We start from the raw sequence: 24,201 nt of genomic DNA on the forward strand, positions 1-24,201 counted from the left end.
CGCGATCTTACCGGCTCACCACACTGACAGGCTGGATGAGCTGGTAAGATCACCCCCTTTATCTTTTATAATGAGTGGGACATGGATTGATTTTTTTTTTTGGTTTGTTCCGAAGGAAATGGAAAATTTTGGGAGTTTTTTCAATTCGGGAGGAGTGAGTTTTTACTGATTTAACAGCCAAGTAAAATCTCGGAATTCGGTGCTGAAAATCATTAAAAACTGACTTTAAAGTTCCTGTGCTTCTCTTTTCAGTGTGTTTGTGTGGTTCAAAGCACTGGACAGCAATTACTGTCACATTCCTGGGCCCTTTCTGAGGAGTTTTTAACTGTCTCAGCTCAGCTGCACTCTGCTTCTGGTGTCCTCAAGTTTGAATAATCGTCAGCTACGTTCGAAACTAAACAGTGGAGCAAATCAATCCGTGAATATGAGAACTTTACCTGGACACCACTGGATCACCTAACTGTAATAAATATCAGCGAGCTGTGAGGACCAGAGCACTGCTTGGTAGCCTTTCCATTTAAATGAATGGAGGAAAATCAAGCAAGTTCCTAAACAGCCGTGAGCTCCAAGTCGCCCAGTATTTGGGGTCCCCAGAGTACCTGGTTGCTGACCCAGGTACTTCATTGAATAGAAGTTTGTCCAACCTGTTCACTTGAGTTCACAAATTTCTATTTTCATCTCACTCCAGGGCCGATGAGCAAACTTCAGAAAGATAGGTTTTGGCACAACATTAAAGGTGAATTTCAGAAATAAAGTTGAGGTCCGAAGCAAAGAACCAACTTGCTGAGCAAAAACAAAGCCATGTCAATGCAATAAATTGATGATTGAGGAGTGCAGAGTAATTAATAGAGATCACCATTAGAATGTGAGGGGGACTGAGTCTGTTTGGTTCATATCGCTTGACCTCTCTCTGTGTGTGCGCGCGCACATGTGTCCACGCTCACTCGTGCTCTCCCTTGTGACTGCTTGCACTCGCACGCACCCCTGACGTCCGCATCCAGCACACACCATTGCATCCAACCTCTTCTGGCACCGAGCCATTCTCTCTCACTCTGTCCCCAGTGCCCACTCACTGCTGCCAGTGTTACTGCTCCTCAAATTACAAAGCCTTTTCCTCCCACATTTTCTGCTCAGTGGCAAACGTGGGTGAGAACTACCCCCGGGTGCCACATTGGGGGGGCTTCCTGGCTGGATGTTGGACAAGTCTGATCTAATATGTATTTTGTTTCAATGTTGCTTTGCACCTCTTTTTTTGTACAACCTTTGTTAGCAAGCTGACTAATGCGTGTTCGCAAATTTTCCATCTAGTTAAACTGGGGCATAGATTTTAACTGCAGCTAATTTTAAAATACTCTGATCTTGTCACTGTGTCAAAGCAAAATCTATTGAGGTACAAGAAGTGAAAATAGCTGATTTGTCATGCGACTCCCTTTCTGAATTTAATAATTGTCAATGCCATCAATCAGGTGATTATGTCTCAAATCTGTATTTAGTATTTTGGTTTTGGGAATTGGATTGTTTTGTATTCTTACAAGGCTCTGCTCTCGGACATTCTTGCCACAACTTGACAGTCTTTTACTGAGAGCACAGTGTTCAAAATGCAGTCTTGCAAACATAATTCTAGTTTCTGTAGCAACCAGATGATTGTAAACCATTCTGTTTCCTCAAATATGCCACCTATTGTGGCAGTAGCCTGCAAATGGGTATTTCTATTGAAAGTGATATGGAAAGCGCACCACAAGAAAGTAACGAGTGAGGTAGGGAAAGGGTGAAAACAGTGTTTTGAAAATGGTAAATTGACTAGAGTGGAAATGTAGTAAAAGAGAAGGAAATGCAGATTATTTATCTGACACGTGGGTAAAGGATACAAACTCGGACAGTAATGTTAGTTTCCTGAAGGATGTCTGTGGAAGGTATTGCTAACTTGGATTATGTTAACTCAAGATGTCGGAACTTGAGGTGGAGTGAAAGGCAATGCAACAAATTGAGGGGCTGACCGTTGTAGAGAAGTGAGTGGTTACAGGTCAGTGGAAGTGAAGAGAGTAGGAACACCAGGACACATTATCCTCTAACAAGTTTTCCGAGAGGAGAGTGAGCGTCCTGGGAAGGATCATCAAACCAAGGCACCAAAAACACAGCTGAATTGTGTGGGTGAGTGAGGAGTAAAACGAGTGACATTGTTAGGAAGGCTGCAGTCATGGAAGGTTTGATAGTTAAAGCATTGGATGCTATATCTGGTGCAGTCATGGAAGCTTTGCCTCCCAAGTGTTGGGTAAAGGAATATTTTTCAGAGGAAGGGCATAGTACCAAAGAGAGATTTTAGGGGATTGTCATCGGCTGGCCCACAATTTGAGGGTGACCTCCATTCAGGGTTCCCAGTTTCCACAATTAAGGCTTCATGTGATCGAGCAGGTCAATTCCAGACCCACAGATCTTTGTGCGCATGGGACAGGACATTCCACACAGTAGTGGGATATGAAGTGCCTCACATGGTCTCTCTGCTTCAGAATTAAGGTATCAAAACTCAAAGCTTGATGCAGTTTAATGGGCTTTTTGGGAGCAGACCCATGCATTGATCAGTGTTTGGAGAGTTTGGACATCTAAACAAAAATCAAACTGACATCGTAAATCATGAGTTGAATATTTGCTTAGTGAGTGAATCTAAACAATTGGGAGGTTAAATTGTTAATAAGTGAGTAGCAAGTTTTTTTTTGTAAGTAAGACTTGTTACTATTAGGACTTATTACCATTGGGAAGGTTTCTTCCTATTTGTATTGCCAAGGTTTATTGGTGGTAGTGTTTATTTGTATCAGTATGGTTTATTAAATAATGTGGTTTATTAGCGATTGCAAGGTTTATTAACCAGTAGGAAGGGCCGTGGCAGGGCTGCTCAGTCCTCTTGAGTGCACATCCTGTGCTATGTAACTTCAGCAGTTCCAGATGATATGAAACTTGAAAGCATTGTGAACTGTGAGGAAAGTGTGGAACTTCAGAAGGACTTAGACAAGTTGTTGGAATGGGCAGGGAAGTGGCAGATAAAGTTCACCGCAAGGAAACATGAAATTACTGTGGTAGAAAGAACACAGAGACAATATAAAATAAAGGGTACAGGAGGAAAGGGACTGAGTGTACTTCTGCATAAGTCATATCTGCATTGATTGCTGACAATTTAGGTGAGTAAAGGAATGTTAATCTTTGTAAAAATTTAAATTTGTTTGTGTTTAGAATTTACTGTATAAATTCTAGATTTCCCAGCCTGACACAGGGTTTCTGCAGCTGAAGCTAGCTAATTAAGGAAAATAGTTTAAACCAGTTTTTCAATATCTGGAGTCAGCTAACTCCTTTTCCTCAGATATAAACAGACATTTCAGTGCAACTTGGGTTGGGTGAGGAGGGGAAGCAGCTATTTTTGCCTTTTATAACTTTTCCAGCCTGCAGGAATTGCTGCTTGCACTACACACGGGTAGAACATAAGAACACAAGAAATAGGAGCAGGAGTAGGCCATCTAGCCCCTCGAGCCTGCCCCGCCATTCAATAAGATCATGGCTGATCTGAAGTGGATCAGTTCCACTTACCCACCTGCTCCCCATAACCCTTAATTCCCCAGCCGATCAGAAATCTATCTACCTGTGACTTAAACATATTCAACGAGGTAGCCTCCACCACTTCAGTGGGCAGAGAATTCCAGAGATTCACCACCCTCTGAGAGAAGAAGTTCCTCCTCAACTCTGTCCTAAACTGACCCCCCTTTATTTTGAGGCTGTGCCCTCTAGTTCTGGTTTCCTTTCTAAGTGGAAAGAATCTCTCCACTTCTACCCTATCCAGCCCCTTCATTATCTTATATGCCTCTATAAGATCACCCCTCAGCCTTCTAAACTCCAATGAGTACAAACCTAATCTGCTCAATCTCTCATCATCTAGCATGCCACTAGTCACCATCTGCCAACCAGAAAAGCACCCATTTATTCCAACTCTCTGCTTCCTGTTGGATAGCTAATCCGCAATCCACGCTAACACCCTACCCCCAACTCCGTGTGCCCCAATCTTCTGAAGCAACCTTTTGTGAGGCACCTTATCGAATAACTTTTGGAAATCCAAAAACACCACATCTACCGGTTCCCCTCCGTCAACCGCACTAGTCACATCTTCATAAAAATCCAGTAAGTTCGTCAAGCACGACTTTCCTCTCATGAATCCATGCTGCGTCTGCTTGATCGAACCATTCTTATCCAGATGGCCCGCTATTTCTTCTTTAATGATGGATTCCAGCATTTTCCCAACTACAGACCTTAAGCTAACCGGCCTGTAGTTACCCGCCTTTTGTCTACTTTTTTAAACAGCGGCGTAACAGTAGCTGCTTTCCAATCAGCTGGCACTACCCCAGAGTCCAGTGAATTTTGATAAATAACCACTAACGCATCCGCTATTACCTCTGACATTTCTTTCAGTACCCTGGGATGCATTCCATCCGGGCCCGGGGACTTGTCCACCTTCAGTCCCGTTAGTCTACCAAGCACTGCCTCTCTGGTAACATTAATTGTATTGAGTACCTCTCCTCCTACCAACACTCGATCGTTAATATTCGGTAAACTATTTGTGTCTTCCACCGTGAAGACTGACAAAAAAACAATTTAAAGTCTCAGCTATTTCCTCGTTTTCCACTATTAAATCCCCCCTCTCGTCCTCCAAGGGTCCAACATTCACTCTAGCCACTCTATTCCTTTTTATATATTTGTAAAAACCTTTACTATTATTTTTTATGTTTAGAGCTAGTTTAGTTTCATAATCTATCTTTCCTTTCTTTATCGCTTTCTTAGTCATTCTTTGTTGTTTTTTTTAAAGCTTTCCCAATCTTCTAAGTCTCTACTATTTTTGGCCACTCTGTACGCATCGGTTTTTAATTTAATACTCTCCTTTATTTCCTTCATTATCCACGGCTGGCTATCCCTTTTCTTGCAGTCCTTCTTTATCACCGGAATATATATAGAAGCTAACTGGTGAGTGTCTGGTAAGTGGTTAAGATAAATTCTATTCCTAAAGTTTTAAAAAAATACAAACCGGTGGTAAGGTTGAAAAATAATTATATAAATATATTTTAATTTAAGTTAATAAAGACACATTAAGGATGTCAGGGCAGATGATGTGTCATGGCGGGAGCCTAATGGAGCTTCTAAATGCTAGTGTGATCCAGGGCATACATGTTTACAGTCATTGTTTGTGGCTTGGGGATCTTTGGTTCAGTCATTGAGCTGGAGACTGAGCTGCAGACACTGCGATGCACAAGGGAGGGGGAAAGTTACCGGGAAACTTTGAACCAGGAGGTGCTGACATTTATTAGAACACAGTCTTCTTATTTGGTAGTATTTGGGGACAGGAGAGTGTGACTGTGAGTGAGGCAGACGAGGGGACCCAGAAGGCAGGAACAGAAGAGCCTCAGCCTTTGTTTTTGTCCAACGGTTTGAGGTTCTTCTAGCTTGTTTGGATGAGGGGGGTGTTGGGGGGCTGCAGGGTGGGTGAGCTGACCCACTGTGGCACAAGAAACCGTTAAACGAAAAAATGTTTGTAGTGGAAGTTGGGGGACTGTTTAGTGAGGGGAGTTTGCACTGTTCCCTGCAGCAAAGAGTGGAAATTCAGTTGGCTCTGTTGCCGGTGTCAGGGTTCAGGACATCTGCTCAGGGCTGAAGCAGAACTTTCAGTGGGTGGGGGAGAATACAGTTGTTGTGGTCCATGTAGGTACGAATAACATAGGCAGAAGTCGGAAAGAGTTTCTTGCATAGACAGTATGAGGAGCGAGGCGCCAAGTAATAACCTCTGGATTATTATGTGAGCTATGTGCAAAGTGACATTGGGCAAATGATACTGGAGAAATGAAGGTGTGGCTCAAAGACTGGTGTGGGAGAAATGGGCTCCGGTTCATGGAGCCCTGGCATTAATATTGGAGAAAGTGGAAACTGGACTATTGGGACGGTCAACACCTGAACTGGGCTGGTGTTCTAGCGAGCAGTGTAAGAATAGAAGTAGAGACGGTTTTAAACTAAATAGTGGGGGTAAGGAATCAAATCTGGGAAGATGTGGTAAATCAAAGAACAGAGATGAGGTAAGAGAGAAAGATATTAATATGAGAAATGATAAACTGAACATGACAGGAAGTGATAACAAACATAAGAGTAAAGCAGCCGTCAAGGATAGAGATTACAAAAAAAAGAAAAACTATTGGCTCTGTATCTGAATGCATGTGGCATTCAAAACAAAACAGATGCACTGATAGTATAGAAATAAAGTATGATCTGATAGCTATCACAGACATGGCTGGAGGATGACAGATTGGGGCCTGAATATTAATGGGTATGTGACATTTAGGAAGGGCAGGAAGCTAGAAAAGGGTCAAAGTGTGGCTCTGCTAACTTAATGATGGTATTAGCACATCAGAGAGGGAAGATGACCTGTGTTCAGGAAACTAGAATGTGGAAGCAGTTTGGGTAGAGATGAGAAATGATGAAGGCAAGAAGTGACTTGAGTGGTGTAGAGGCCCCCTTATTGTATCTACATGGTAGGACAGATTATAAAAGAGAAGATAATGGGAGTTTGTCAGAAAGGTATGGTGATGATTATGGGGGATTTTAATCTACATATAGACTTCAAAAACCACATGCACAACGGTAGCGTAGATGAGTGTTGTAGGGAAAAATCCCTTGTACCAGTGCATTCAAGGAGGTCGAGTCGCAAGGCAAGGTTCAAAGCGTTTTTCTTTATTGTACAATTACTGGGATCCCAGGGAGACCCCCGTAGCCAGCTCAGAAACACTGGCTTGGCCACGTTGATCTCAGCAGTTACACATTTGCTCTGGATATTTATAGGAATCCAAATTCGAGCGGGAACATTTGCTCATACATTTTTACAATACCTAAAAAGTGTCTTATCTGGTCAGGAAGTTCCCTGGGAGACTTTGTCAATTTGCATCTGTATGGTGTGTGTCCGTGTTAATGGGACTGCCTGTTCTTGCCCCGGTGTTTTAATGTGTTTCCCGTTATCCTCTCGATGTGTCCCCTTATCTAAATCGACCTCTGATGTTTTGTGTCTGTATTCTATGCTTGCGAGATTAGGTGTTAATATCATTTTGTCCTGCTGTGTGTAGGGGGATTTAATCTAATCTTTTATTCTTTTTATCCTGGTTTATCAAGTTTCTTTGCCTGCCTTGGCCATTTTATTCCCATAATATTTTATTTAGAGTACAGTTATGTCATATATCCCACTGCCAGGTCTTGACTCGCAGATATCCTGATCTTCTGGCCAAGGGCCGTTTTAAAATGCAGCTTCGTGCTGTTGCTGGGCAGAATAAGCATCTTTTGTCGGCTTTGAAATTAAAGGTCTCTCAGCTATGCAGAGGGGGATTTAAACGAATGTCCATTCGGGTGTCCCCCTCTGCCTTGTGGGCACGTTATGAATGGTGCCAATCAGCCCAATAAATGAATATGTTTAATGAGGTGAATATTGATTAGATAATAAAAATATGGCTTTGGAAAATGGCCTACTTCATGAGAAATTCATAATGTTTTTGGGATAGTCTCTGAGAACAGCATGTACTGGAGCCAACCAGAGAGCCGGCTATATTAGACTTGGTATTGTGTAACAAAATAGGATTAATAATCTCATAGCGAAAGCACCCCGAGATAGCAGGGAGAGGAGTGGCTCCAAGACTAATATCTTAAATTTCAATTGGGGCAATTATAAGGGCTTGAAACAGCTAATAGAAGTGAAATGACAAATTAAATTAAGGAATAGGTCAATAGAGAAGCAGTGGCAGACATTTAAAGGCATATTTCAGAATACGCATAATAAACACATTCCAACAAGAAAGAAAAATTCCAAGGGGAGCGCCCACTATCTGTGATTAACTAAAGTTAAAGACGGAATCGAGCTTGAAGAAGCATATAATTACACAAAGGCAGGAAACGAGTCAGAAGATTGGGCAGCATATAAAGAACAGCAAAGAATGACAAAAAGCTTAAGAGGAAGGAATTAGAGTATGAGAGAAAGAAAGCTAGAAATATAAAGACAGATACTAAGAGTTGCTATTAGATAACAAAGTTTGTTAATCCTGTGAGTCTGGGGAATTAATAATAGAAACAAGGAGATGGCAGATGAATTGAACAGGTATTTAGCACTGGTCTTCATTACTGAGGGCACAAGTAACATCCCAGAAATAGCTGTAAATTATTGATCGAAAGGGAGGGACGAACGCCAGAAAATTACAAGGGAAGTTTTTCTTAGCAAATTGTTGGAGCTGCGGACTGATGAGTCTTTGGTTTTGATAGACATCATCCTAGGGTCTTAAAAGAAGTGGCTAGTGGGATAGTTGATGCACTGGTTTTAATTTTCCAAAATTCCCTAGATTCAGGGAAGGTTCCACTAGGTTGGAAAATAGCAAATGTAACTCCATTATTCAAGAGAAGCTAATGAGAGTTTGTCAGAAAGGTATGGTGATGATTATGGGGATTTTAATCTACATATAAACTGCATAAACCACATGGCAAAGGTAACATTGAGGAATTTGTAGAATGTTTTTTGGATAGTCTCTAGGGAGAGAGAAAGCGGGAAACTACAGGCAATTGGCTTAACATCTGTAATGGGGAAAATGTTAGAAGCCATTATTAAAGATGTTATAGCAGGTTCTTAGAAAAAACCAAGGTAATCAATCAGACTCAGCATGGTTTTGAGATGGAAATCGTGTTTAACCAATTTATTGTGGTTCTTGAAGGAGGAGAGATGATGGCCTAGTGGTATTATCGCTAGACTATTAATCCAGAAACTCAGCTAATGTTCTGGGGACCCGGGTTCAAATCCTGCCATGGCAGATGGTGGAATTTGAATTCAATAAAAAATATCTGGAATTGAGAATCTACTGATGACCATGAAGCCATTGTTGATTGTCGGAAAAACCCATCTGCTTCACTAATGTCACTTTAGAAAAGGAAATCTGTCGTCCTTACCTGGTTTGGTCTACGTGTGACTCGAGAGCCACAGTAATGGGGTTGACTCTCCACTAGGGATGGGCAATAAATGCTGGCCCCCCAGCGACACCCATGTTCCATGAATTAATTAAAAGTGTGGTGGTGGCAGGTTCAACTGCGGCATTCAAAAGGGCATTAGACTTTCATCTAAAAAGTAACAAGTGTACAGGGTTACTGGGAGAAGGCGGGAGAATGACACTGGGTGAATTGTCATACAGCGAGCTGGAGCAGACACAATGGGCTGAATGGCCTCCTATGCTGTAACAATTATGTGATTCTGTGAATCATCTGATTTTTTGTTGTGCGCAGACGATTTGTTTTAGGATGGGGTCCTTTACCTTTTTAGCGCAGCCATGCACATGAAGTAACTGAAGGGGACTGACTTGTGTATGGCCCGTATGTCAACTTTCAGATTACCATGTGTTTAGGGTAACATTGTTGAGAAGTTTATAATGAAAGGGGCATAGACAGAACATTAAACATAGGAGATTTAGGAGGGCGAGCAGAGAGAAATTCTTTACACAGATGGTCGTGAGGCTGTGGAATGAATCACCAAAATAAATGATTGAAGCACATGTTTTTTAAAGTAGGTTAGGTAATAAATGGAAAGGGCAATAAAAGGATATGGGAAGAAGTCTGGGCACATGTATTAGGACTGCAGCTAGAATAGAGGATAAATATCAACATGGATCAGTTGAGGCAAAACAGTGTTTTTGTGTTGTAATTTCCACATAGATCATTCACTTGACATAGTACAGCACTGATACAGTTATCTGTTATTACATGGACTCTGAAAACTCTTTAGAACTGACTGGTTTGTGGACTGCACACAAAATATTCATGAACATTTTTGATCTCTGCACCAGATCACTTAATTAGGCTTCATCTTCTGGGTTAAACTGGTAAATAGTGTAACTATAATTGGGAATGTGACCCGAGGAATAGCTGGATTTGTTTCTGTGTTCTGGGAGTGTTCCAATTAGGAAGGATGTGGATGTCATCAACCTCAGCATTGGCGTTTAGTTATGTCCATTTTGAAGTCTGGTTTAAAACAGGTGTTCAAAACTCATCCTTCTTGTTCCAACCGAGTGGGTTGATTAAAATCGAAGTTTGTTTTTGTATAAAACAACTGCATCTTATGAACACCAACGACATTGACCAAGAACATTTGTGGACCTTTCAGCATAATATCTTGGTGCTGTACCTCCGATAGGAATTGACTGAGGGGGTTTGGAAATAAGCCTCAAAGCAACATACGTCTCTTTTGTTTCTGTTCTTTGGAGTGCGCAGGCAATCTAATTGAGTGTACGGCCACTTTAAAAGTAATGCGCAGCCTGCATAGGAACATTCAGGCTGCTATGCAGCCGCATAGCTTAAGGGGAACATTGCCTCAAATTAGCTTTACTGGTTTTTGTTGAACTTTCCAGGGTGACCTTCTGAGGTGGAGGACCTGCCTACCACAAACATAGCCATCAACATAGGGCTGTTGGATGTTTTCTGAATCCTGGACTTTGTGTAGTCAGACATTGTATTGGCACAGTACTGGGGAAGATATGCCTGGCCAGACCAGCTACATACTTCCCTAATAATTGACAATTGTGTGGACCATCTGGACATTATTGTCTGACACCCAGAAAAGAATGGGGCATTAATAAATAATCAGCTCCCCTGGAGAAGAATGGGAAGTTCAAACCTGGCCCTTCTGGGCTGGGCTTTCATAGCTATGGCATACCACCCTTTGCTGAAGGAACTAATGGAATAAAATGGATCTCTACTATCACCATCAGCAGTTTGGATTTGCTTTTCCTCATTGGCCTGCCAACCCTGCCTGGCTCTGGGCTTCAAGAGGATGGCGGGATTCTTTGGATTGTCCTTTCCTCAGCATGTGAAGGGTTGTCCCTTTTTAAATTATTCCCATTCAGTGATTAGTAGTAAAACTGACTCTCTTCTCCCCTTCCCTCTCTCCATGGGTGCTTTTTAAAAATATTGTTTCTTTCTCAAAATGAAAAGGAATAATTTTGGATTTCCAGATGAGTGGAGGTGAGATTATCGGGGATGAGGGAGGAGGGAACGTTTTTGGGGTAGAGTGGGAAGTGTATTTTAGACACTTCTATAACAGCTCTTGCTGTCAATCACTGGTCTACGCCTGAGATTAAGGTGTGGTGTGGGGGGCTAGTTTATTGTTGTAGTTTGGGGAAACTTAATTTGGCCCAACAGTTAGTTTAAACATCCTGGGTAAATATTGTGTGCATGCATGGATCAAGAACCCCACTGGGTATTAACATGCAGCAGCCCCAAATATCACCAGATTCACCGCTGTTGCCATTGGAAGATTCAGCCGATAATCTTTACTATGATCTCATCACGAAGAACAATCCTGTTGGCCTGTTTATGTAGCCTGTTTATGGCCTGTTACATCAACTCAGACCTAGAAATGCATGTACCTGAATATCTATAGATACAGAAATTGCATTTTGGTTTAATTCTTCAGATCCTTTGCCATGGTAAGCAAGGATAACAGATTGTTGGCTTTACCACTCAGCACAAAACTAATGGATTGTTCTGACTGCGATTGTTTATTCCTCTCACTGAAACAAAAACTCTTTTGTAGTCAGTGTTTCCCAATGCTTTATGTCGTTAAGACAAGTTAATGTTTAGACTGGAAGTACTGGTGGTAACCTGCAAGGTTGATTTTTTTTTTTCCCCCAACATCTTGTGAACCTACCCACTTTCAGGCAGGCACAAAATGTACACACGGTGGTTTTGCTCAAAATTGTTAGGCATCGAATTTTAACATGATTGTGAGTGAGTGCTAATGGCAGCTTGCACGTCCAGTGCTCTCAATCCTTGTTATGAATAGGTGGAGAAAGCCGAGTTGCAGGGCTGTGGAAAAACTGGGGAGTGACACTAAATTGGACAGTCTTTCAAAAGAGCTGGAGCAAGCATGGTGGGCCAAGCTGCCTCCTGAGCGATTATCCTTTGTGAATGTAAAGTAAGAAGTCTCACAACACCAGGTTAAAGTCCAACAAGTTTATTTGGTAGCACGAGCTTTCAGAGTGCTACTCCTTCATCGGGTGAGTGGAGAGTTCACTAACCGGGCATATATAGACACGGTCTCAATTACAAGATAATGGTTGGAATGCGAGTCTTAACAGATAATCAAGTCTTTACAGGTGTAGACAATGCGAGTGAAGAGAGGGTTAAGCACAGGTTAAAGAGGTGTGAATTGTCTCAAGCGAGACCATGCAGACGCTACGACAACGAATGAACGGACACTGCGCGACAATCATCAGGCAGGAGTGTTCCTTCCCTGTCGGGGAACACTTTAGCAGTCGAGGGCATTCGGCCTCTGATCTTCGGGTAAGTGTTCTCCAAGGCAGCCGTCAAGACAAATGACAACGCAGAATTGCCAAGCAGAAACTGATAACCAAGTTCTGCGCACATGAAGACGACCTCAACCGGGATCTTAGGTTCATGTCACACTGCCTGCAACCATTTGGCCTGGGCTTGCGAAATCTTACTAACTATCCTGGCTTGAGACATTTCACACCTCTTTAACCTGTGCTTAACTCACACTTCACTCACATTGTCTACACCTGTAAAGACTTTATCTGTTAAGACTCGCATTCCAACCATAATCTTGTAATTGAGTCTATGTCTATATATGCTCTGCTTTGTGAACCCAACTCCCACTCACCTGATGAAGGAGCAGTGCTCTGACAGCTCGTATTATCAACTAAACCTGTTAGAATTTAACCTGGTGTTGTGAGACTTCTTACTGTGCCGACCCAAGTCCAACGCCGGCATCTCCACATTATGAATGTAAAGTAAGTACAGACTTCACCTTAATAGCCTACTCTTTGAAGTGGGTGTCTGTAATAACTTGGGAGGAATATTAAAACTTTGGGTGACATTGAACATGCCATTTTCACCTATCTCTTTGCATCTCATTGCAAGAGCCAGTTTGTGGACCCATAGGGAAATGCACTGAGTAGGCTTCTTGGAGAAGCCTCGAGGATAAATCCACAGATTAAAATGCATCATTTGTTTGTTTTCATCCGACATTCCAGCAGTGATTGCACTTCAGAGTACTTCATTGGGTTGTAAAATGCTTGGAGACATCAAGTGTTCATGGGAAGTACTATAGAGATGCAAGCTTTTTTTAAAAGAACTACTACCCTCCATTCCTCATGCAGGCAGAGAAAATTAGGGAAGCGGGTGGCATAGCAATAAGATTATCGTTCTAGTAATCCAGAGGGCAGGTGATGCACCGGGAGACATTGATTCAAATCTCAAGGGCAGTTGGTGGAATTTAAATTCAATTATTAAATCTGGAATTAAAAGCTAGCCTTGGTAATAGTGACCAGCACTGTGGCACAGTGGGTTAGCACTGCTGCCTCTCAGCGCCAGGAACTTGGGTTTAATTCCGGCCTCGGGTGACTCTCTGTTTGGAGTTTGTATGTTCTCCCTGTGGGTTTCATCCAGGTGCTCCGGTTTCCTCCCACATACCAAAGATATGCAGGTTGGGTGGATTGGGCCATGCTAAATTGTCCCTTGGTGTCAGGGGGGTTAGCAGGGTAAATATGTGGGGTTATGAGGATAGGGCCTGGGTGAGATTGTTGTGGGTGCAGGCTCAATGGGCTGAATGGCCTCCTGTACTGTAGTGATTCAATGAAACTATCATCGATTGTTGTAAAAACACATCTGGTTCACTCATGTCCTTTAGGAAGGAAATCTACTATCCTTGTCTAGTCTGGCCTATATGTGACCTCAGACCAACAGCAACGTGGCTGACTCTCAAATACCCTCTCCAAATAGCATAGCAAGCCATTCAGTTCAAGGGTCAGTAGGAAGGGTCAACCAATGGATGTCCACATCCCAAAAATGAATAAAACGAATTGATGCTCCATATGTTTTGAGGAGCAAGTCGTGCTTTAGCTGTTATTGTCAGAGTAGCACCACATAAGTACAACAACAACTTGTATTTATATAGTACCTTGTAACATGAACCATCCCAAGACACTTGCGAGTGGCTGTGATTAGATGAAAATGGGATCCAGTGAGTGCAGTTCCACCCAGCAGAATGAAGAGACTTTGGAGGAAGGCAACATGGTCAACCATGTCAAAGATTGCTGATAGTTTGCGAAGGGACAGTTTACCTTTGTGATGTAGCATGGGTGGAAAACTGATGGGAGGGAACCACCGAGTTCTGGGAAACATGGGCACTGATTTTTGGAGATAATGGCATGTTCAAGGGCTTTGGAGATAGCGCAGCATTTGCAAAATCAGTGGGGTCAAATGTTGGTTTATTGAAATGCTCTCGCCACGTTCCACCACAGCTGTGCCTGTGGTACTGAAGATCCTCATTGACATCAATTCAGTATTTTTCTAGACATTCTCATTAGATATCAATGTGCATGTTTGTCCACCTGCACATAGTATGACCCCTATTGGGAAGACTTAGATGCCTCAATACAGCCAACTGCAGCATTCTCCGTATTGGCCAATACTGGGTCTTGGATCTCATTTATCCTTTGCAGCCATGTATGCTATTTAATTTTTATGCCAAGCACTAAAGTATTCGTAGTCTCTACTTCCCCTTCCTCTACAGCAGAGGCTAGGTAGAGATCTATTTACTTTTTTTACTGTTGTGCTGTGTTATTTTTCTCACCTTTTTATTCCCATCGGATTAAAAACATATACATTGAATGAAGATTAGCCAACCATTTTTTTTTTTGGAGTTCATACGGTCTGTGGAGTATTTAAAGACCATTAGGGGCTAGTGTGTGATTCCAATACTGAGCGGAAAACTGGATCTACATTTCCCTAACTTGTGCTTTCTGCAAGAGACATTGAGTGAGCTGGAATGTGCAATCCTATTGAGCTGTTTCATGTCATGTTAAAAATGTCTAATGGTAAATATTTAATGTGTCTGTCTCCTGAATGTTTTATTTTCACCCTTTATTATAGTTGACTTGGCAGTGGAAAGTAAAGAAAATCAATGGATGGGTGTATCGGTGGAAAGTCAGGGGCCAGGAGGAAAGGTCATGGTAAGTTTTGAATTCTTTCTGTGGTACTCCCTTTTTTAACTATATATAGGCCTGGACCTTCAGACTAGAGGTGGGGAGGATGCACCCACCACCGACAGATTTAACCTGCTTCCTTACCACTTAACACAGGAGCCGTTGCACCTTCCATTGCCGGCTCTAGCAGGGGAATAGTAAGGAGCAGAGTTAGCGGGCAAGTGTAATTATTATGATAACCACACCCCTCCGCTGTCATGAACTAAAGGCACGTCCCTTAAGGTTTGTCTGACTTGGACATTGAATTACACTTTTCTTAATGAAATTGTTACACTCAACACTTCCCTCTGATGCCTACCCACCTGGCCCCCATCTTAATCTATGCACAAACCAAGGTAGGTGTAGGGCAAACATCCCAAGTCTTTTGGTTCTGGTCATCAGATCCCACTGGCATAGGGAGATATACAACAATCCAAGCAGGTTAAATTTAAACTTCCTTCATAAGTATCATGCATGGGCATGCATCAAAACATATTCAAGATCTTGAGGTGCATCAGCACCCCGAGTTGAGTTGTTTGCCACTTCTCGTGTTGGAAGATTTGGACAAAAATATCTGGTGATCTTTACTGACTATCTTTTGACACAGGTTCCAATGATTGAGTCAAGAAGATACATGTCCAGTGTTACTATCATAGAATCCCTACAGAGCAGAAGGAGGCCATTCGGCCCATCAACTCTGCACCAACAATAATCCCACATAGGCCCTATCCTTGTAAACCCACGTAATCCCGCTGACACTAAGGGGAAATCGCAATCAGACCTGTTACCTGTAACCCCCAAGTATTTACCCCACTAATCCCCCTAACCTACACATCTTGGGACACTAAGGGGCAACTTAGCATGGCCTTTCCATCTAACCTGCACATCTTTGCAGTGTGGTAGGAAACCGGAGCACCTGGAGGAAACCCACGCAGCCATGTGTGGGTACTAGTGGAGGGGTGGGCTATTTAATGGTTTCCGCTTCCTCCCTGAACCATCCCAGATCTGACCACCACTTGCATTCCTCTATAGGTTTTGTTACTGACATTTTAAATAAATTATCACTTTTTTCCTTCTAATTCAATAAAATTGCAAGTATGACACTGGTGCAAATAAGGTGAAAGTGTACATATTGATTCCTTCTGTTGGATTAGAATGCAAAAAGGCTCTGTTTTTCTGCTGATCTGTGCTGACTTAACCATTGCATAATATGAAATAAATTGGATTAGCTATAGGGGAAATTAAATTGGAGTTTCACTGATGATATTATCCTTGACCCTTACGGGGAAAGTGCACGTGTGAATATTCCGCAAGGGCAGGATTAAACTGAGCACTGATGTCTCCTGTAAAATTATCTTTTTCCCTATGTCATGCTTGTGAAAAATTTCAGTTCTGCCGTTGTCGAGTAACCGCATTAGAACAGGAAACATCTTTCAATAACTAAGAGTAGAGCAGGATGCTATTTAATGGTGGGCTAACTAGAAAAACCAATGGAAGATAGCTGTGATTAGGAGCATAAAATATTTTTTAATTCCAGGTGTGCGCACATCGATATGAGCAAAGGCGACATGTGAATAAAACTGAGGAGTCCCGTGATGTGACTGGACAGTGTTATATTTTGAGCGAAGACCTCATTTTTCGTGATTCTGAAACCGATACAAATGTGAAACTTTGTGCTGGCCGACCTCAGGGTCATGAGAAATTTGGTATTTGTCAGCAAGGTGTCGCTAGCGCTTTCACCAGGGGCGGTAATTATTCCGTGTACGGGGCTCCAGGTGCCTACAACTGGAAAGGTAACTTGTTAAATGTTTTAAGTTTTCTTCCACCGTATTTTAAAGTGACAATGTATGTGGAGAATTAGTCGGGGTGGGGGCTTGTCCCATTTGTGTGCATGAAACCTGCCTTGCTGGTAAGGTCCAAGGTGTTTCATATCTCAAAAGGTGAATCCAAAGGAAAATTCTGGGGCTCATGGTACAGTGTCAGCCCTTCATCTCCGTTAGCTAATATTTTTATATTATGATTGACAAAAGAGCCAGAGGGAACACGAGTGCTTAGAAACTGGAATGTACAGTCACAAAATGCGGCAGAGGCAGATTCGGTCGCAGCTTTCAAAAGGGAGCTGGGTTATTTTCTGAAGAGGAAACGTTGGCAGGGCTGTGGGGAGGAGCCAGAGGAGTGCGACTGGATGAGTTTCTCTTGCTGAGAGCCAAGTGGCCAGGGTAGGCCGAAAAGCCTCCCTCTGTATTCTAATACTCTAACCATCGTGCGGGTGGAATTTTATGAATTACCCCTCCCCACTTGACCTGTCTCCCATTTTCCAAGGGTCAACAACAACAAAGAACAACAAAGAACAATACAGCACAGGAACAGGCCCTTCGGCCCTCCAAGCCCGCGCCGCTCCCCGGTCCAGGATTGAATCCTGAATCCAGGATCCCCGCCCAATTTTCCAGCCTATCTACATACCAATATCCTATCCACCGAGCTGTCCCTCACAGCTACGATGCTTTGTTCATCACAACCTATTAACTCACCCCCACCCCCCCATTCCAGACCATGTGATCTCCAGGGAGAGGCGAAAACCCAGAGTGAAAACCCCAGGGCCAATATGGGGAAAAAAAATCTGGGAAATTCCTCTCCGACCCCCTGAGGCGATCGAAACGAGTCCAGGAGATCACACTGGCCCTGATCGGAAAATGCTTCCCAACCCTAGTCATTTCCACTTCCACGAACACCATATGAATTCCCTGTCCCCGAGACAGGCTCCCAACTATCCGCAGTCTCGCTCTGTACTGGCACCAGCAAGATGATCATAGAATGAAGCCTTGAAACGAGAAACAAGGAACAATTAGCCCGCGCCGCTCCCTGGTCCAAACTAGACCACTCTTTTGTATCCCTCCATTCCCACTCCGTTCATATAGCTGTCTAGATAAGTCTTAAGTCTAGATAAGTCAGTGGAGGCATTTGGCCACTCACTCGCACTTGGACCTATTGAGGCTATTAAGTGGCAAATTAACGGCCACTGGAATGCCTCATCCTGCCCTGCCACTTTTTAAATCTCAGAGCTTGGCCTGTGCCAAGCAGTAACCTGGCAGCACATTCCCTCCCAAGGTCATGCCTGTGGGTCAAGCCCCAGCAATACACCAGACATGCACCTTCTTCAGTCTGATCTCAAATAGCTCCAGGAAACTCTGTCATCTGAAAAATCTTCACCATGATATTGTATTATGACCAATTGAGAGTTTCAGACTATCATTTTCAGGCAATTAAACTACCTGCACAGATTTTATTAAATACATAGCCAGGAGGAGCTCTCCTGTTCCTCTGAGCTTCACATTTGGGTGGCTGAATGTGGAAAAACTTCCCTCGAGGTCTAGTTTTACAGAGTGCAGCTAATAGAGGCACAGGCAAACCAATCTTGATGAGGGACCTTGAATGGGTGCTTAATACTTTACGTAAATTAGGGACAGACATCATCTTCAGACATGGGCTCCAGAAACCAAATTTATTCCTCATCTTAGACCAGTGTACTTGCTGCTAAATGTTGCTGAATACTAATGTGCAGAGATAAAACTTCCAACAGCATTGTCAAAGCAGATGGAAAATATAGATCTTGCCCATTTATCAATCAATACTAACATCTAGAAGCATAAAATTGGTGAGCTACAATCATGCAAGTGTTGGAATATGCAATGTAATTACACTGTAAAATGCTTGTATTGTTATATGATTTATTTTCAAGGTGCACAAATCATTTTACAGATAATCATGCCCAATATAACTAATAAGGGTAGAAGTTCTTGTTCTAATTTATTTGATCTTGCACAAGTCCATTTGTGAGGTAACCTGCTCCCAGTGCTGCTGGCACGGATGCTCATGCTGACTTTAACTTTGTTCCCTCAGGAATTGTACATGTAGAATCCAGAAATATTGAGGAGATTAACTTTGATGATGGACCCTATGAAGTTGGTGATGAAAATGTTAGGAATGAAAAGTTGATACCTGTTCCTGCTAACAGCTATTTAGGTAGGTATAATAACGTTTAAAAGAGAAAGGAAAAATATTTTAAAGTGTCTGGTGAAAGGGCAGATGAATGGTCTCCTTTATGCTATTTTATGTATCTGTTATTCACATCACAAGTGTTTCTATAGGCTACCATTAGTCTTTCCCTGAGTGACCTTATAAGATGCGGATCTCATTCTTTGCTTAGATTCTAACCTAATGCTAAATCTGTGGTAAAAGAGCAAATTCATGGCAGACTGAACTTATTCGTGTACTGAGGTGATGGGGGTGATATTGTCTAAGTGATGGAGGTGGGCATGTGTGTCTCTGTGTGCATGGATTTCTGGGTAAAGGATTAATGATGACACTCGTACAGTGGAGCCATGTTTGGCAAGTGTTGGTTGCTGTGGACTGCTATCTGGCATTTGCTCAGTATACCTTCTAAAGGGTGGGGAGGTGGAGGTGGGGGACCTAACTTGAGTGGACGTAAACTCACCTGAGGAAAAAAGCTGCCTCTTCCCCTGTCACGCATACAGGTGCTGGGGCATTTCTGTATGATGGGTGACACATCTCCAGAATAGAGGGCAATGTGGCACTCAGATACTTCCAACAAGGGAAAAAAACAAGTCCAGTACACTTTTAACACTGACAAAGCGCACGTCTATAAACCTGCTCTCACTGGCAGCCCTGATGGCATAACTTTTCAAAATTCCTTTTTAGTTGACCAACTAGTAGACCCAGTTCCAGTCTGACTCTCTGATGGCAACACTTAGCTTGCTCACACATTGCTCCAGCAAGAGCATTTGTAGTTGGATTCTCTCCTTGGTACAGAATAGAAATCTGGTTTATTATCAGCTTGCTCCCCTCACATGAGTTCTTTGTTCTGAATTGCCTGCCACAAGACGGGTTGGGTTCTGGCACTGCTACCAGTGTTTGAACTTTCATCGCCATAGCAACCTCAGGTCACATGGACATTTCTTGGAAAGTTTTGCGAGGAAAACAAATACCACTCTCTCAAAATACTCCACGGATTCACCTTGATCTTAAAGGGGACATTGTACAAAAAAAAAGGACAGGCTTTCCCAAAGGTCAGCACCATAGTTCTACTCACACTTTTTAAGTCTCACACTATTGAAAGAGAAAGGATACTTCCATGGCTGGGAGCAACTAGCTCTTGAAGTCAGCAACAAGCCCTTCAGCACCTGCCACACCAATTCCTGCAGATAATTAAAGCATGAAACACCAGAACATGTACAATTGTAAAACAGCCAGACAAAATTGTTACGCTCATCACAGAGATCGTTAACTTTTTACAAGAGATGAATTTCCCAAACAGCCAAAGGCTAAATTTGTTTTTAAGATGCTTACTGTTACAAACTATACAAAATAACTAAAATACATCCAACGAGCAAATGGTACATCATTTCTTTTTAAAATTTAACTTGAGGGCAGTCCAAAAGCTTCTCTCAGCTTTCCGGCTGAACTCAGTCACTCCTCGCCATGCTGAGGTGAATTTTCCAGTGTCTGCCACCAATCGCTGAACTCCTGCTGAGAATGATTATTGCCAGCAAGGCACACTGGATAGATTCCCCCTATCCATTAGGCCACGACAATCCTAACAATCTACATTTCCAGAGATTCTTGTGTCCAACCTTTTTAAGAAGTTTAGTCAGTTCTGGTAAAAACATTTTCCCCGTGGAGAGTTTTATTTCTTCTCCCCAACGTTTCCCACAGAACTGAAACAATCTGTTTTGGGGAGTTATCCAGTTCATTTCTGCCAGCTTTCAAGCAGCAGCTTTTTCCTTTTTGAAAAACCGTCACTGGACATCTCAGTCAGTGTCTATTTGACTTCCACTTCCGTTCTCAATTCTCATCCCATGGCAATTTGAAGGCATTTCTCCAAACTGAGGTGTTAACCAGGAATTCCCCACCCCTTTCAGAGCTACTTATTTTACTTTGTGTTTAAAGGATAGTTTAAAACATAATCACCTCGCAAAGTTCAGCGTTCGTGACGCAAATAACCCGAAAGTAATTGATGACCTCTCTTACATAACACTGAACAGGCATAGAAACCCTACAGTCCAGAAGGAAACCATTCGGCCTATCAAGTCTGTACCAACAACAATCCCACCTAGGCCCTATCCTCGTAACCGCACGTATTTACCCTGTTAGTCCCTCTGACCTACGCACCCTGGGACACTAAGGGGCAATTTAGCATGGCCAATGCACCTAACCCGCACATCTTTGGACTGTGGGAGGAAACCCAGAGAACGTGCAAACTCCACACAGACAGTGACTCAAGTTGGGAATTGAATCCAGGCCCCTGGAGCTGAGAAGCAGCAGTGCTAACCGCTGCTCCACAGCATCTGTGGAGAGAAAATAGAGTAAGAAGTTTAACAACACCAGGTTAAAGTCCAACAGGTTTATTTGGTAGCAAAAGCCACACAAGCTTTCGAAGCTCTAAGCCCCTTCTTCAGGTGAGTGAGAAAATAGAGCCAGCGCTTCGAGTCTGGGTGACCCTTCGTCACTTGGCTGGTGTGGGAAATTGAAAACTTACACTGGTGAGATGTGTAAATAGAAAACACTTGTTTGGTTTTGTGGTTTGGGCAGAATAGAGGAATTTATCTTTACTATCTAATTGTCCTAGGCTATAATTGACCTGCCCGTTTATAGTTTATTGGTCACAAGTAAGGCTTAAATTAACACTGCAATGAAGTTACTGTGAAATTCCTCTAGTCGCCAAATCCCAGCGCTCCGTGCCTCCTTCCTGCTACTTAATGTGAGGTTAAAAAAAACATTGGTTGAAAGGTTGAGCTGAAAAATTGCAGAGCTGGCGTCAGAATTGCTGTTTGTTCTGCCTGCACTGCATACCTCTGGTAGATGGTCACTGCATGGACAGCCCATGCCTGTAAGAAGATGGTGTCTGACACACTTGGTGCCCAAAAAATTGGATGCCAAGTCCAATTTCTTTATCAGCGTGTCCACTCTACTCCGATTGGGAATCGGATACTAAGCTCTGAAACTTCTCTGTATTGGTTCAATGGGAGATCTATTGCAGATCCTTGTTTTCTGTGATGCCTTTATTTATCTGTTTGTCCATGGCTATTTGCTGATTTTAGGATATGCTGTCTGATCCAGTTGTTTTGTGGTAGGCTTCTCTCTAGACTCGGGCAAAGGAATCACATCGAAAGACTCACTGACCTTTGTATCTGGCGCACCAAGAGCGAACCATGCTGGAGCTGTTGTTTTCCTAAAGACTGAGAAATTTACACGAAACCTACAGACTGAACATGTCCTGGAAGGGGAAGGGCTGGCGTCATCTTTTGGATATGCTGTTGCTGTGGTGGATCTTAATAAAGACAGGTGAGGGAGGCATCTACTCATTTGGGATGTAAAGAGTAAAAGTAATACCTAGTTACTCTGCACACTGCATAACTCCAAATGTTCAGACATTATTTCTGCACTTGAGTGAATTTTCCCTCGGTGGTGCTGCAATGCTCGACGGAATGGAGAAGGATTCAACATTAAACAGGTAATGATGTCCAAAAGGTTTCGGAAAAGTAGTCGGTCTTCAATGTGCGACCAATAAATGCTCACACTGGGGTAAGCGAGTAAATGTTCTCACTTTAGGAGGAGGGAACTGGGCCACCAAGAGGTCCTTCCATTCTATCGGAGCCATCAGTCACCCCCACATTCCTGTCCCAGCAAGTACAGACTCCCCTCCTCTGGTCTTACCAGGAGTCAAGACTTCAAGGCAGCAGAGGATTCATCCACTTTCTCTCTCCCTGAATATCTAGCATTTAAATTTGGTGTGTCATGATTGGCTGATGAGATTCCTGTTTGGAAGTAGGGTAGATAATTTCAAACACTGTTTTCAGGAGTGGGAATCCTGTTCCTCCCCACCCCCCCTTTCCATTCCTGCTACAGCTTGATTTCAGATACAGCAGAGGAAATCCAACCCCTTTGTTCTCAAAAACAAGTCCAAACTAGTGACCTAATTTTCAGCATAAATGTTTAGACCCATAAATTACAAAACTGCATTTGAACTATTAAGTATTCCATACTGGAAACAAATGGAAGAGATCAATATGCGACTAGTAAATGCTTACACTGAGGTAAGCTGGATGAGTCACTTTAGGGGAAGCAATGACATTGTGGTAATATTACTGGGCTAGTAATCCAGAGGCAAAAACAGAATGCTGGAAAATCTCAGCAGGTCTGACGGCATCTGCGGGGAGAGAATAGAGCCAATGTTTTGAGTCTAGATGACCCTTCGTCAGAGCAGGTCTAGTAATCCAGAGGCCCAGGCTAATACTGTGGCAAGTAACATTTGTGCCGTTTAAGTGCCAGGCAACGACCATCTTCAATAAGAGAGAACATGATGCTCTCTCCTTGACATGCAATGGCATCGCCATCACTGAATCCCCCATTATCAACATCTTGGGGCTTGCCATTGACAAGAATCTTAACTCTTAATCATGGAATTCCTACAGTGCAGAGGGAGGCCATTTCGGCTCATTCAAGAATAGGCAATAAATCATGACATTGGGGAACAGATTAATATCTTCAGGGACATGTGAACTCAATGTTTACTCGAGCAGAGGCTGTGGCGCAGTGGTATTGTCACTAGACTAGTAACTCGGAAAGCCAGAGCAAGGCTCTGGGGACCTGGATTTGAATCCTGCCATGGCAGATGGCGAAATTTGAATTCAATAAATATCTAGAATTAGAAGTCTGATAATGACCATGAAAACATTGTCAATTGGCAAAAGGTATCTTGTGCTTTATCATTAGAGACATAGAGTACAAAAGCAAAGACGTTATGGTGAATTTTTATAAAACATCTGTTCAGCCTCAAGTGGAGTATTATGTCTAATTCTGGACACCGCACTTCAGGAAGGATGTGGGTGGCATGATGGCATAGTGGTCAGCCCTGCTGCCTCACAGCGCCTGAGATCGAAGTTCAATTCCTGGTTTGGGTCGCTGTCTGTATGGAGTTTGCACATTCTCTCCCTGTGTCTGCGTGAGTTTCCTCTGGGTGCTCTGGTTTCCTCCCACGCTCCACAGATGTGTGGGTTAGATTGATTGGCGATGATAAATTGCCCCTTAGTGTCAGGTGGCTAGTAGG

General features: G+C 42.8%; 1 protein-coding gene across 2 annotated transcripts in view; it reads left to right on the forward strand.

Annotated features, from left to right (window-relative positions):
- Positions 1-24,201, forward strand: part of LOC144503676 (integrin alpha-6-like) — a 107,094-nt gene that overhangs the window by 37,931 nt on the left and 44,962 nt on the right. For both annotated transcript variants that reach the window (XM_078228395.1, XM_078228394.1), the window contains exons 3-6: positions 14,983-15,062; positions 16,612-16,867; positions 18,975-19,097; positions 22,226-22,436. In XM_078228395.1, coding sequence (XP_078084521.1) covers positions 14,983-15,062; positions 16,612-16,867; positions 18,975-19,097; positions 22,226-22,436 — 670 coding nt within the window. The remainder of the gene's footprint in view (positions 1-14,982; positions 15,063-16,611; positions 16,868-18,974; positions 19,098-22,225; positions 22,437-24,201) is intronic.

This window comes from Mustelus asterias, chromosome 14 (genome assembly GCF_964213995.1).
Source record: "Mustelus asterias chromosome 14, sMusAst1.hap1.1, whole genome shotgun sequence".
Classification (NCBI taxonomy): Eukaryota; Metazoa; Chordata; class Chondrichthyes; order Carcharhiniformes; family Triakidae; genus Mustelus; species Mustelus asterias.